This window comes from Parasteatoda tepidariorum, chromosome 7 (genome assembly GCF_043381705.1).
Source record: "Parasteatoda tepidariorum isolate YZ-2023 chromosome 7, CAS_Ptep_4.0, whole genome shotgun sequence".
Classification (NCBI taxonomy): domain Eukaryota; kingdom Metazoa; phylum Arthropoda; class Arachnida; order Araneae; family Theridiidae; genus Parasteatoda; species Parasteatoda tepidariorum.
The window spans coordinates 50325609-50339259 of NC_092210.1; the positions used below are offsets into that span (position 1 = coordinate 50325609).

General features: G+C 32.6%; 1 protein-coding gene across 1 annotated transcript in view; it reads left to right on the forward strand.

Annotated features, from left to right (window-relative positions):
- The first annotated feature begins 11170 nt into the window (after nt 1–11170).
- The window catches only part of LOC107453797 (pre-mRNA processing factor 6), a 29599-nt gene continuing 27118 nt past the window's right edge, over nt 11171–13651 (forward strand). Inside the window, exons 1-2 of the mRNA XM_016070754.4 lie at nt 11171–11607; nt 13001–13115. Coding sequence (XP_015926240.1) covers nt 13015–13115 — 101 coding nt within the window. The 5' untranslated portion in view covers nt 11171–11607; nt 13001–13014. The remainder of the gene's footprint in view (nt 11608–13000; nt 13116–13651) is intronic.

Below are 13651 nucleotides of genomic sequence, written 5' to 3' on the forward strand. Positions count from 1 at the left end.
CAGAGGATATTTCTAATTATGAAATTAAACAAAACAACGTACTTTCTCTGAATAAACAGATTTTTTTGCCGGCGGATTTAGATTTCTGCTTCTTGAAATAAATGAATTAAAACAATAAAAATTGTATAAAACTTAATTTACGTTCTGATATATCTCATAATATTTTGCGTAGAATATTCTTTCGGAATATTTTACTATAACAATTTACAGCTTTAGCATAACTATTTCTGTATTCAATTACTCAGGTACCTGCCTCAGGGCCATATTATATTAAAGGTGAATTAGTAGCCATAGACCTGTGAATTGGTATTATTTTTATTGTACTTGAGGCTTGTTCTCCAGCAAATTTCGTGCTTTTCTAATTTAGGCGAAGGCAGTTAATGACCTTGAAAGTTGGGTGAAATTTTAATGCAATGTTATTTTAAGGTCATGTCAAACATACACCACACACGCGTTAATTTTTAGATACTACTGTTTAGTATATATTCACAGAAATCTATACCTTTGTGGTTTACTCATCAGTGTTGGCACAGGTAGATTTTGACTGTCAAAGTTTCAAAAATTATTAGATTATTTCAAAGATCTTTGGATGACTTTTGACCTTCGAGGCAAAGAAAGGTCCGCTGAAAGTATTTATGTCTGAATAGTTAGCGTGGATATAAAAGAACACAAAATAATGAGCAATGCCGCGGTTCATTCATTTAACAAAAAGTATTACTTTATGTAAATAAATGTGCTTTTTCTCAAAACTCCAGAGGATCTTCAGTTTTGACCCCCTAAAACATCACGGGAAAAATTTTCTCAAAAATTTAAAAAAAAAAAAAAAATTATGAAAACTATTAGTTTTATGTAATGAACCAATCCTGAAAATTTTAACAAAATCAGTAATGTCAAATATTCAACACTGCCCGATTTTTCCGATTTTTAAAAAAATGAACTGGCTTTAAAGTATTCATTATTTCATGTTTTTTACAGCTTTATTTGTAAAGCAATAAGTGAATTAATAATTTATCATATTTCCATCGCCTCTTGAATTATTATTAACGCAGCAAATAAACATTTAGTCATTTAGGTCAAAGCTATTGAACTAATGCATGACTCAAATGATTAAATATCCCTTCGCCTATTAAAGTAATGTATTTACCATGAACATTTAGTGTCTTAAAAATTCCTCTTTCATAATCACAGAATTTTTTTCACCTCCTTGAACTCAGTTCTCGTATTTCGGGTGCTTAACAAAGTTGAACACAGTTGACTTTACGATCTCGCTGTTCAGCCATCACCCTACAAAATCGCACAAATTCTTGTCTTTTTTTTTAAATACCTGATCCATTTAATTCATAATTTCTTTATGATGTCGAAATTTCATTAGGATTTTGAGATACATTTTGGAAACTTTTTCAAAATATGCAAGATGTGTTTAGAATGTGTTTAGATATTGTTTAGAATTATTTCATACTGTTTGTATCATGAAAAAAATACTGTAAAATTGCTCGCAAATCTTCCTTGAGATTTTTAAAAAATCAAAATGTAGAAAAAGAAAGTTTAAAATATAAAAAAACTATAATTATTTAAAAAAAAAAGTCTATATTTTAGAAAATTTAAAAAAAAAAATGTGTTAAAATGTTTGATGTATCGGAGGATATGTTTCAATGCTAAATAGTCTGATTTATTTTAAATAAAGATTTCAAACTTTTATTCATCTTCCGTAATTTTTGCTGCTAGTGTTTATAAAATTTAAAAGAATTCTAAAATTAAAATTTTATATTTTTAAGCGTTTTTTTCTTCTTCAAAATATGAAATAAAATCTAAGCAGTTTTCATGAATTTCCTGAAAACAAATTCATTATTTCCTGTAGTTATCTTTCATGGGATTTGAGATATAGATAATTTTATAGTTGGAAAAATGATTTTACGCAGAAAAGAGAGTAGCCTACGAACCGGACTAAGTTACAACATCACTAGAAATTCAATATGGGTGATAAAACGAACTAAATCTTATCAAAAGTTCTAAATAAAATAACATAATTTCTATTTATTTAAAAAAATATTAATTGCCTTATTACTTTACTTAATAAAGAAAAAAGCTCATGATTTTTAAGATTGTGTCAATCATTTGAAAATTGATGGTAACCAATGGTTTACCATTTCTTTGAAGTTGAATCATAATTTCTTGAGTTTAAATCGCAAGTAATACTTTTTTCTAGAAAATATATTTCATAATTTTTTTTTCTAAAATATATAGACTATAAGCTAAATAAGTAAAATAACATAAATTCTATTTATATAAAAAATATTAACTGCCTTGCCTTATTATTTTACTTAATAAAAAGAAAAGATCATGATTTTTAAGATTGTGTCAATCATTTGAAAATTGATGATTAGCAATTTTTTACCATTTCTTTGAAGTTGAATCATAATTTCTTAAATTTAAATCGCAAGTAATAATTTTTAAAAAAAAAAATGTTTCATAATTGTTTTTTTAAAATAAATAGACTATAAGCTTATGAATACAATTGTAGACAAATTACGAAGCTCCGCTTTCGGCATTTTATTCAGAGACAGCTAAAAAATGAATTCTTTAGCTGAAGCCATTGTTTTAAGATAAACTATTAGCGATTTAGTTTTGCAAAATATTTTAAAGACAACATCAGTGATGTTTCCTGAATAAAAACTTCATTTGCTTCGAAATATGTTAGAAGGAAAAAACAATCAACATGTTTTAAGAGCTCAGAAAAAGACGCTCATTCTCAAGACTTGTCAAACGTGAATGAGAAGAAACAAAGAAATTTAAAAAAAAAAATGCCAACAGAAAATAAAGGTTAGAAACAAAACTAGAAAAAAACACAGCAGACGAGAGAGAAAAAAGATGAAAGATAGAACAAGAAAAACCATAGTAGCCGAGAAGGACGCATCAGGGTAAAATGCATTTCCATGCGATGTGAAATGTGAGGAAGGACTAATGTCGTTAACAAGAAAATCAGCAATCATGTGAATAAAACAAGATTTCTGGGCATCAAAAGGAGCTGATGTGACAGGGGTAGAAATTATTTTAACATTGCCGATATCTTCGGCATAAATTCAATTTCGGCAATGCCAAAATTATTTCCACCCATACTACTATTTATTTATTTTGCTTTAAATAATGACTGCCTACGCTCTGTTGAAGAAAAACTTATTTGTTTCTCTCGAGATCTACATTTTATAAGTTTAAACTTGTCTTGATGTCAAAAGCAACAAAAACATAACAGCAACCAAATCTAGAAAGAAAAAATATTACTTAAATTTTGTTCCACTGAAATCATTGAATTGTAATTGTAACCAATTTAAACAAAAATATTTAACATGTTACTAATACAGCCTTTACATAAAAGTAATGATCATAAAATTGTTTAGTTAAGTTCAATATAAACAATCAAAAATATTAATCTTTTTTAAAGGCTTTACTATATTTAAATTAGAAAATAAATTGAATCTTATTGGGTTCAAAAAAGTTCTTATGAAATTTTTTTTTTGGAAATTTCGAAAATTATTAGAAGGACTAGCATGTGCTAATCTGTGCCTCTCTCTCTCCCCCCCCCCCAACGTACTTTACAGTATCTGCAAAAGTTTCAGGAAAAAAAATGTTTTATTAGAAGAAAAAAAAGAGAGAGAGAGCTGAAAATTGAAAATGCGTGCCATTTAAAAAGAGCAAAGTTAATAAATTAACGAAAACTTATAATCCTTAAAAATTATAATGATGTGTGAAAAATCATCATCATTTATTACAATAAACAACAATAAATACATTCGATATAAGCTGTATCTTAAAAAATCTATATTTCTTAAGGGGTTTGGATTTCACGCTATAGTAAACTTGTTTATCAAAGATGAATTTTATATATATATATAAAAAATTACTCTTATAAACTAGCTATTAAACATTTGTTTTTAAAAAAAACGACCGAAAATTATTTTGAAATATATAGTACAGAATTGTTTAATTTGCATCAAATTAAGTAATTTTTTTTAATGAAAGAAATATTGAAAAAAAATAGGAAATATTCTTTTTAATTATTAAAGCTCTAAGTTTTTACCGCAATTATTGATTTTTTATAAGGCAAAATAATCTCATATTTAAAAAAAAAAAACTACATTTAAAAGGAATTGTTTCATGTTCACAAAACAATCTCTAAATTCAAAAACTATTTTTAAAAGGAATTGTTTCGTATTCATTCATCCAAATGTCTGTCAATAAATTTTGATTAATTTCCGGCATTTAATGCTTCTGCCATTTTCCGGTTGAGGTCAGATACTAATAAAATTCCATTCTATTTATCGAAGGGGAATGCGGAATGCAAAAATTGATGCACGAAAGTAACCGATTCCAAAACAGGGAAACGCGAATCTTTAACGAATCGTCATTTCCATATTCAGAGACGTCCTGCTGTGCTACCTCCCCCCCCCCCTCCCCATCAACCATCATATCCATTCATGAATAGATATGATGGTTCATGATTCATGAATAGGTCACGCCTTTCTCCATGTACTTAAGAACTTTTGAACGCATTAGATTACTATCAGCTGAATTAGTATTGTTTGCCTTCACCGCAAGAGACTTAATAAATAAAATAAAAGTGATCACTGGAGCAGTAGAATAATAACCCCGAAATGGTATCTAGATCTCATCCTTGATGCTACACAAACAAAGACTTAAGGTCGCAAAAATGAAGTAATTAAAAAATGGTTGTTTTTTTTAAATATATTTATTATGCATTTTTTCCCCTTTATGTTTTTTGAATTTTGCTCAAAGCTAACATCTTATCTAAGCAAAATATTCTCAGAAAAAACTAAAAAAACAGCCTTAAAAATTACATTTATCAAACTCTAAATATGAAAAATGTTTTAATGGTCAAAGCTAATTTTGTAATACCTTTTTTTAAAGCACTCTTCATTTTAAAATTATATCGAGACACTGTATATATTTCCTTGCATGCATTGGGGACCATCTCCCGAAGCTTTATAGGATTAATACCTTCCTGAGAATTTAGCAATTTTTGCCAAATAGAATTTATTTTGAAGCCAGTATAAGACCTGATGGCACACTGACTGGATTAATTAATGTTCAAACAGGAGTAAGACGAGGCTGTGTCTTTTTTGGGATTCCTATTTACAATTGTGATCGATTGGGTCATGAGGAACACAATTCGCAATCAGAAAAGAGGAATTCGATGGAAATTTGACACCACTTGGAAGACGATAATTTTACCGACGATATTGTGCTCATAAAACACAAACTTTTAACAAACATGCTAACGAAATTGGCCTTCAAATTAATAAAAGTGAAACAAAAATAATGAGAATAAACGAGAAATCTAACAGAAGCATATAAATCAACTCCGAAAAGATCGAAGAGGTCTTTTTCTTTATCTCGGAGCTATTGTTAATAAACAGGGCGAAAGTAACGATGATATTTCCCAGAGAATCAGAGAAGCTAGATCCTGTTTTAGAGGTCTGTACAGTTTTTGGAGAGCTTCAAACATAAAATAAAAACCAAAAATAAATGTCTATAAAGCTATAGTGCGTTCCATTCTTCTGTATGGTGCTGAATGCTGGTGTCCCCGGAAATCAGAAAAAGAAAAACTTGAAACTTTTCAAAATAGATGCTTAAAAATAATACTAAAAATCTTCTGGCCCAATAGTATAATAAATAAAGACCTTTTAACAAAAGCTAATATCCCATCTGCAGATGAAGAAATTTTAAAACGAAGATAGAGATGTCTCGGCCATAAGCTAGGAAGAAATAGAAGCAATCCTGCAAGTGTTGCAAGCTCATGGGCGCCTGACGGAAAGAGAGAAAGAGGAAGACATAGAATAACATGGCAAAGAGGCTGTTGGAAATTCCAATTAAAATCATTAATCTATCACTTAATTTCATCTAGTGAGCGCGTGATAATCACGTGCTCAAGGCTAATCCGACTCCTCCCACACACACTGACACTCTGGTTCGAGGGAGAACTGTTTTAGAACTGCGATGCGAAGCATGTTTTTGTTTTTTTGTTGTGTGTGTCCATATGTTTGTGATTGTGAATAAAATTTAATATTGAATGTTTCACTCTCAACTGCCATTATTTAGAAGTCTATGGATTAATACGAAGTGTTCCCGGCCTTTTGGTGGAGGTAAGCTATCTCCTTTTTGATATCTTTTGGTAATACCCAAAAGAGGCATTAAGGAAGATCTTAGTAGAACAGGATTAACCGGATGGAAAGAAGCGCGTTGCCTGGCCAAAGACAGGAGTGTGTGGAGAAAAAGACTAGATGCCTTATGTGCCATTTCGGCACGAAGAGGATTAAGTGAGAATTTATCTTCAATCAAAATTCCGAACATTTTCCGAGTTCGAGTGTTTAATTCTGAAATAGAGATCTGTGCTAAAAGACAATCAAATAACAGCTTTTAGTACATATGGAGGTGAATGGAAGTGAAAATAGTTTACTGATCGGCTTGGCAGAATTTCCTGCTCCTAAACGCTAGATATTTTTTCTTCTAAGGATTTCGTAACAAGAAGTTTTTACAGGAAAGAGGTGTCAGAGAAGTCCCAACCCCCAAGCTGGGGGGCCAATCGCCTGATATAATCCCCAGGGGCAAGGTGCTGTGTTTTTTTCTAGGTTCTAGAAAAACAAAGTTCTTAATCTGAAAAACTCCTGTCTTATAGACATACGCTTCTGAAGCTTGAAAAATGATAAAACTGGAGGAAAATAGCATCTTGAGAAAGATTTTGAGGAGTATACTTGGTGGTGTAAATGAAAACAGTAACTCGAGAAGGAGATTTAACTTTGAACTGTACCAGATTTATAAACAACCCGATTTATTAAATACATAAAAATGAATAGAATGAATTGGATGGTCCGCGTGATTCGAAAAAGTGATGTTAATACAATAAAAACGATACTGCTTTTTCGATCCATTGGAACAAGAAAGCAGGGCTTAAGATAGGCTGACTCGGTGGAATCTGATTTTCTCGCAACTAATGAAAAGGATTGGAGTTCAAAGATAAATTGGAAGTTCTTATGGAGAAATCTTCGGAGGAAGACATTGGCCCACATTGGACTGTCTGGACAACTATGATGATGATGAAACTCTAGATATTTTCCTTTCATTAACAACTACAATAAGCTTGTTAAGTAAAGGGAGGCAAAACAATGTTTATAACTGCATAATTGATTTAATTCGAAAACGAAAGTTTGCAAAAAGCTTTCAAAAATGCCCATAATAAGCGGAGAGCAAATAGAGGTCTTATAAAAACTTCGCAAAATATAGCTTAAATGTTTTGAAATGCGGTAAAATGATAGAAAGTTTATTTATTACGTAGATAATTTATTACGGAAAAAATTGTTTACTGATATCACGAACAAAACTGGCTCTTTCAGACCCAGGCAAGGTGCATAACACGTTGAACTAACAAAAATAATTCGAGTCATTTCATTTATTTTTATTGTAAATATCCAGGCTGGTTTTCTCATTTCTGTCCAAAAAGAGTCTCTTACCACAGTAACCTGTTGAACCGGATGTTGAATATGAATTGTATCATTTCGTGGGACAAATGTTCTTTCTTTTATCTTATTCTTCTTATTATTTATTTATTTACTTTGAAGACCTTTGTTCTTCTTATCCCTACCCCTTGGCTAGGCCGGTCTCTAACTTGGGGAAAAATTAACATTCTGAAGATCATCCTGTAAACAATTTTGTGATATGTTGCAAGAACCCAATTCCCGTGTTCATATCCCAGCGATCGTTACGAATCCCGCTAATTGATACAAATCCCGCATCTGGTTCGCCCCGAACACAATGTTAACGTAAAATATCGTCAGTTGTAGACGGATCATGGGTTAAGTCCCCCATCCGTCAGGCTAACCGTGGAAAATTTTAGCGGTTTTCCTCCCCATTCAACGCAAATGTTCCATCTAAAAATCCTCTGAGAAGGCAAATTTCTCCCAATACCAGCAAATTTTCCCCAATATCCAGGATTTCCCTTGTCTTCTGGATTAGGTTCAATATTACAAGGCTACGGAGTTGAACATTTCTTGCCGTAAATTGGGCCGACTGTTCAATGACGGTTATAAGAAAAAGTGGTGTCGTCTCTATACTTCCACACGTTGACGGTGTAAAAAAGGCCATGTTCATGTGATGAGGATTGCTGCTTTGTGTTTCCGACGTAGTGGTTTTGTTCTTAGTGTGTCTTACAATGTGCAATAATAATAATAATAAATAAATAATAAATAAACGAACCAACCTGAATAACTTTTTATCTAATGATCGGCTCTTCACCTTTAGTAATTCAATCTCAACGGTTTGAGGGGATGAATTCAAATGTGCTAACTATTAAGTGCAGACGCAAACGATATTTTAAAGTTACGAAATCAGACACAAAAACGTACTTTCTCTGAATAAACAATTTTTTTTGTCGGCGGATTCAGATTTTTAACTCCAAAATTATAGGGGTTTGCAGCCATCTTGGAATTATGGTCCCAACAGTTAGATCAGGGGTAAGTTCAAAAGTTTGGAACGGCCGGGATAGCCTGGTCGGTAGGGCGCTGGGCCCATATCCAAGAGGTCGTGGGTTCGATCCTCGCCGGCCGAAGACTCCCCGTGTAGTAAATGGTGAATGATGCACGTTAAATCTGTCGAGTCTCAAAGTCCTCCATGTTCCCACAACAAATCAATACCTCTGGGGGTACTGATCCAGGAGTTTCCTTGTCTTCTGGATTGGTTCAAAATTACAAGGCTACGGAGTTGAACGTAAGTAGTCGTAAACCCATGAAATTGGGTCGGCTGTTCAACGACGGTTATAAAATAAAATAAAATAAAAGTTTGGAACCCTTAATTTTTATTTTTATTTATTCTACTTTTTGTGTATTTCACCATAATTCGAGAACTTTTTAAGCGAATTGAAAATTTTTTGACTGACACAATTATAAAATTCGTTTATCCAAAGATGTATCCATGTAAAATACAGCTTTTAGTAAATTTTTTTATTTTATTTAATAACACTCGAAAGTTGTTTGACTTGCAAGGTATACAATTTTTTGCATCATTCTACAGAATATGATTTTATTAGACAAAAAAAAAGTATGAGTAAAATCGATTGAATAATTCCAGAGAAATCGAATTAATTTTTTCGACTATTATTAAATAAAATAATGAAAAATAATAAATATTTACTAAAAGTTATTTTTTGCATGGAATTATCTTTAGTAGACAAATTTTATAATTTGTGTAAAAATGTTTCGATTTGCATAAAATGTTCCCGAGATATAACGAAATATGCAAAAAATAAAATTAACAATAAGGGGTCCAAACTTTGAAGCGCTCTTCTGTCCAAACTATTGGAACTATGTTTTCCGGATTACGCCTACCCCCTACATTTTCGAGATCGAAAATCCGAATCCGTCAAATAAATAAATTAATAAGTAAAAAGGGAAAAAAATTAAAAAAATGATATGTTTATTCAAAGAAAATACTTTTTTGTGTTTGATTTTGTAGCTTAAAATATCATCGTCACTTACTAATTAGCATATTTGAGGTCACCCCCTCAAGCAATTAAAGTCCCAGAATATGAAGATCCGATCAGTAGATCAAAAGTTTTTGGCGATTGAAATGGGCTACAGTTGGCTTACAGCAGAACTTTCTACCTATGGTAACACTTCGCATGCTTCCATCATTAGCGTGTGGAGAGTCATAGAAGAAGGAAGTCAGCTAGTTTCTGTCTTGATTTTCTAATATATTAAAACTTTTAAGTTCGGAAACTATATGAAACTAAAAACTACGTATTTCTGCGGACGGTAAGAGATTGGGTGACCACTTTGATCAGCCTACTTAGGAATCGATGGTGCGCTTTACCGGTCCTCGTTGAACTGTTTTACCGCAAAGTGCTCGATTTCACGCACAACTGATCGTTGGGATACCAAAGCGGAGGAGCCATCCTCTCTGCAAGGGATCAAAATTGTGATGTCGTGACTTTGGATTATCCTCAGGGATTTTTCCCGTCCTGCAGTGGACTGATCCTTTAGACCCGGTTCCCAGCAGATCACCGAAGTCAAGAATCACTGGCTGCTATCAGTGTGCGGGTGGGTGGCCACTTGGATCAGTCTGCAGAGGAACCAAGGGTGCGCTTTACCGGTCCTCGTTAAACTGTTCTATCGTAAAGTGCTCGACTTCACGTGCTTATCGTCGGACTTCCGAAGCGGGGGTACCATCCCCTCTGCAGAGGATCAAAATTGTGATGGCATGTCCTCGGATCATCCTCAGGGTTGTTTCCCAGACTGTTGCCAATGACCCATTGTGCAGCTCTAGTGCGATGTAAATAAAATACTTACCTACCTACCGGGAAATATTTTAATTTGATTCCTAAATTTGAATCTCACAGTTTCGATCGTAAAGACGCGGTTCCCAGTAGAACACCTTAGTCTGTCATCACTGGCTGTGGTCAGTCAGCGGGTGGGTAAACACTTTGATCAGCCTGCATAGGGACTGAGGGTACAGGGTATAGGTCTTTGTTAAACTGCACTACCGCAGGTGCTCGACTTCACTCGCAGGTCGTCGGGCTACCAAAACAGGGTGCCATCCCCACTGCAGAGGAGATAAATTACGATGGCATGCCTTCGGATCATCCTCAGGAATGCTTCCCAGACCATCGAAAATAGCCCATTGTCCAGCTCTAGTCCATTGCCCACTGTCCAGCTTCCACAAATTTGCGTCCCACAGTGGACTGATCATTAAGACACGGTTCCCAGCAGATCACCGAAGTCAAACATCACTGGCTGCGGTTAGTGTGCGGGTGGGTGACCACTTGGGTTAGTCTGCGTAACATCCAAGGGTTTGCGGTGTTGGTCCTCGTTAAACTGTTCTACCGTTGTTGCGAAGTCGAACTTTGAATTTTATACTAATATTGAACTACGACTCACAAGAAGATACAGGTTGTTTTAGACAAGAGCACATTTATTTACATGACGAGGACATTTTACATAGGAAGAAACATAGAAAGAATAACTATTTTAGACATCGTTTTTCTTGTTAACTTATCGATTGTTTGTTCTATAATATTTTTATATTTTGTTGCCAAATTATTACAACTAAAATATTTCTTGCTTTCTTATGAAATATTACTTATGCGAACCCGCAACAACCGTAAAGTAGTGCTCGACTTCGCGAGCTGGTCGTCGGGCTGCCGAAACGGGGGTACCATCCCCTTTGCGGAGGATCAAAATTGTGATGGCATGTTGTTCAAGTTTCAAGTCTGTCCAGACAAAAAGTTTCGGATCATCCTGAGGGATGTTTCCCAGATCGTCGCAAATGCAAGCGTCTATGCAAGCTATAAGTTCTTAATTTTTATTCTTTTCCACCCCACCTGAGCTAAAAGCAATAAAAGCACCGACTATTCTACATCATCTATGTGCACCATCCCTAAAATTAACAACAGTTTTTCGAAATCGTGACTAAAAAGATATAATTTGATATATTTATTAATTTTGGTAATATGCATTTGATTTTATAGATATTCCTAGAAGTAGTTAGCTGGCTGTTATCTGAATAAAATAAGAAAGCAATAATTTTGTTATTCACCTATATAAGGTAAGAATAGATTGTTTTTTCTGCTATGATTCTGAATTTTGAAATTTTCAGAACCGAAAAGAGGATTACCGGGTTATTTCTTTTTACCTCTTATAAGTAATTGATTATGGTACTTAAAACTGAATAAGATTTTCATATTTAAAATATTGATTGTTATTTAAAAAACTTTTGTTAAATAACTTTTATTTATCCTTACTTTCATCACGTTGGAAAGATTTCCGTATCCAATTTCCAATTATAAAGCTAGGTTTATAAACAGCGAAGTATTTGTAATGTGGAAAATGGTTCTTAAGAGGAGTGGTAGCTTCTAAAATTACCTAATAATGTATACTAACTAGTTTTCTGTATTCATAAAAGATATGTAAAATATACCTTAACTGTGTTGACGCTCGTCGAATGCTACTTTCAGTATTGTACTACTTTTAGGAGTCTGTCCAGACATTTTGGGAAAGGTCCTGTGTTTGTAAAATTGTGAAAAAATTATTCGTAATTTATGAATATAAAATAAACGTTAAGTCACATTCTTTCAACCAGGGTCCTGCTTTTTTGAAATTCATTTACTTAATTCATTTACATCTGTCTTTCTTGTTTCCCCTCCTGGGAAGGGTTTATTCGACTAACAAAACAATAACGAAAATAAACAAATTTGTGAAGGGTCCGATTAAAAGAAAAATCATTTTGTGAAGGGTCCGTTTTTAAATTAAAATATTTTGTGAAGGGTCCGTTTTTATGAAAAGATATTTTGTGAAGGATCTGTTAACGGATCCAAATTTCTTCTAAACAGACCACTGACTTTAAATATGAAAATATATCACATTTTTCTTTCTTTTTGCTCATTTTAAAAGCACTTTTTAGATAATTTTTTAATTCTCATATCTCATAAAAAATATTTGAATTAGTATCCTTAACATAAACACTGTAAAGTAACAAAAAGGCCTCCTATATTTTATTTTCTACACAGCCATATGGTGTAGTTAATTTTCATACGCTTGTTCCATTTTTACTATCCTTACTAACTTATATTTTTTCCCTTCCATGTAGGGAATTTTTGCTAGTGATTATCGCTAAATTGCACAAAAATACAGAGAGGTGATGTGCACATGTACAGGAATTAACCTCCCATTTATGTACTTCATAGAGCTTAAACCCTTGCTTCCTACCCACATCCTCACCTTAGTGATTATGCAGCTGACCTTAGTGATAAACTTTAACTGCCTGTGAGCATGGACCATGTGTTTTTAGGCTTATACTTCTATTTTTTTTTTCGTATTCAATTGATACATTCTATACAAAACAAAATACATTTTGTCTACAAATTCATTTTGATTGATCATTGATTATGGTATTGTATAACTGAAAATTATCTGATGCTAATTAATATTATATTTTTCAGTCTGAGTTGTCATCATGGCAGCAGCTGCACCACCGAGTGTTTTAGTAAGCCAAAAGAAAAAGCATTTTATTGGAGTGCCAGCTCCTCTTGGTTATGTTGCTGGTGTTGGAAGAGGGTAATTGAACCTCTTTTTATTTTTTCTATAAACAGTTCGGTTAAAGTAAGCCATCTATGTGATTAATACGTGATGTTTTTATCTGGTAGTTCCACCAAAATTAAATTGAAATGCTGAAATTTCAAACTTTATAATTACTGATGAATCATTTAGCTTTTAAGGATATATTTTACTGTTATGCTGTTTGATTTTTAATAGTATTTTGCTAAAACATAATTTTCAGTGAAAGTAATTAAGTTATTAATTTCTTCTCAAAAATATGTGAAGTTAAAAGTCTTGATCAAATTTTATGTTTCAATATAATTTTTGTATTTGCTCTGCTTTAATTATTTTTAGTAACATAATACAATAAATATTTAAAAAAAATGAGAAGTATAATTATGTTAATTTTAAAATTTCAATCAACAAGTATTATATCTATGGAAAAATGAAGTAAGTGATATTTTTATGATAAGAAAGGCATCATTTGTAGCTTTCACTTCTTATATTGCCATCAACATTTTCTTCCAAACAGGAATGTTTTAACAAAATTTGAC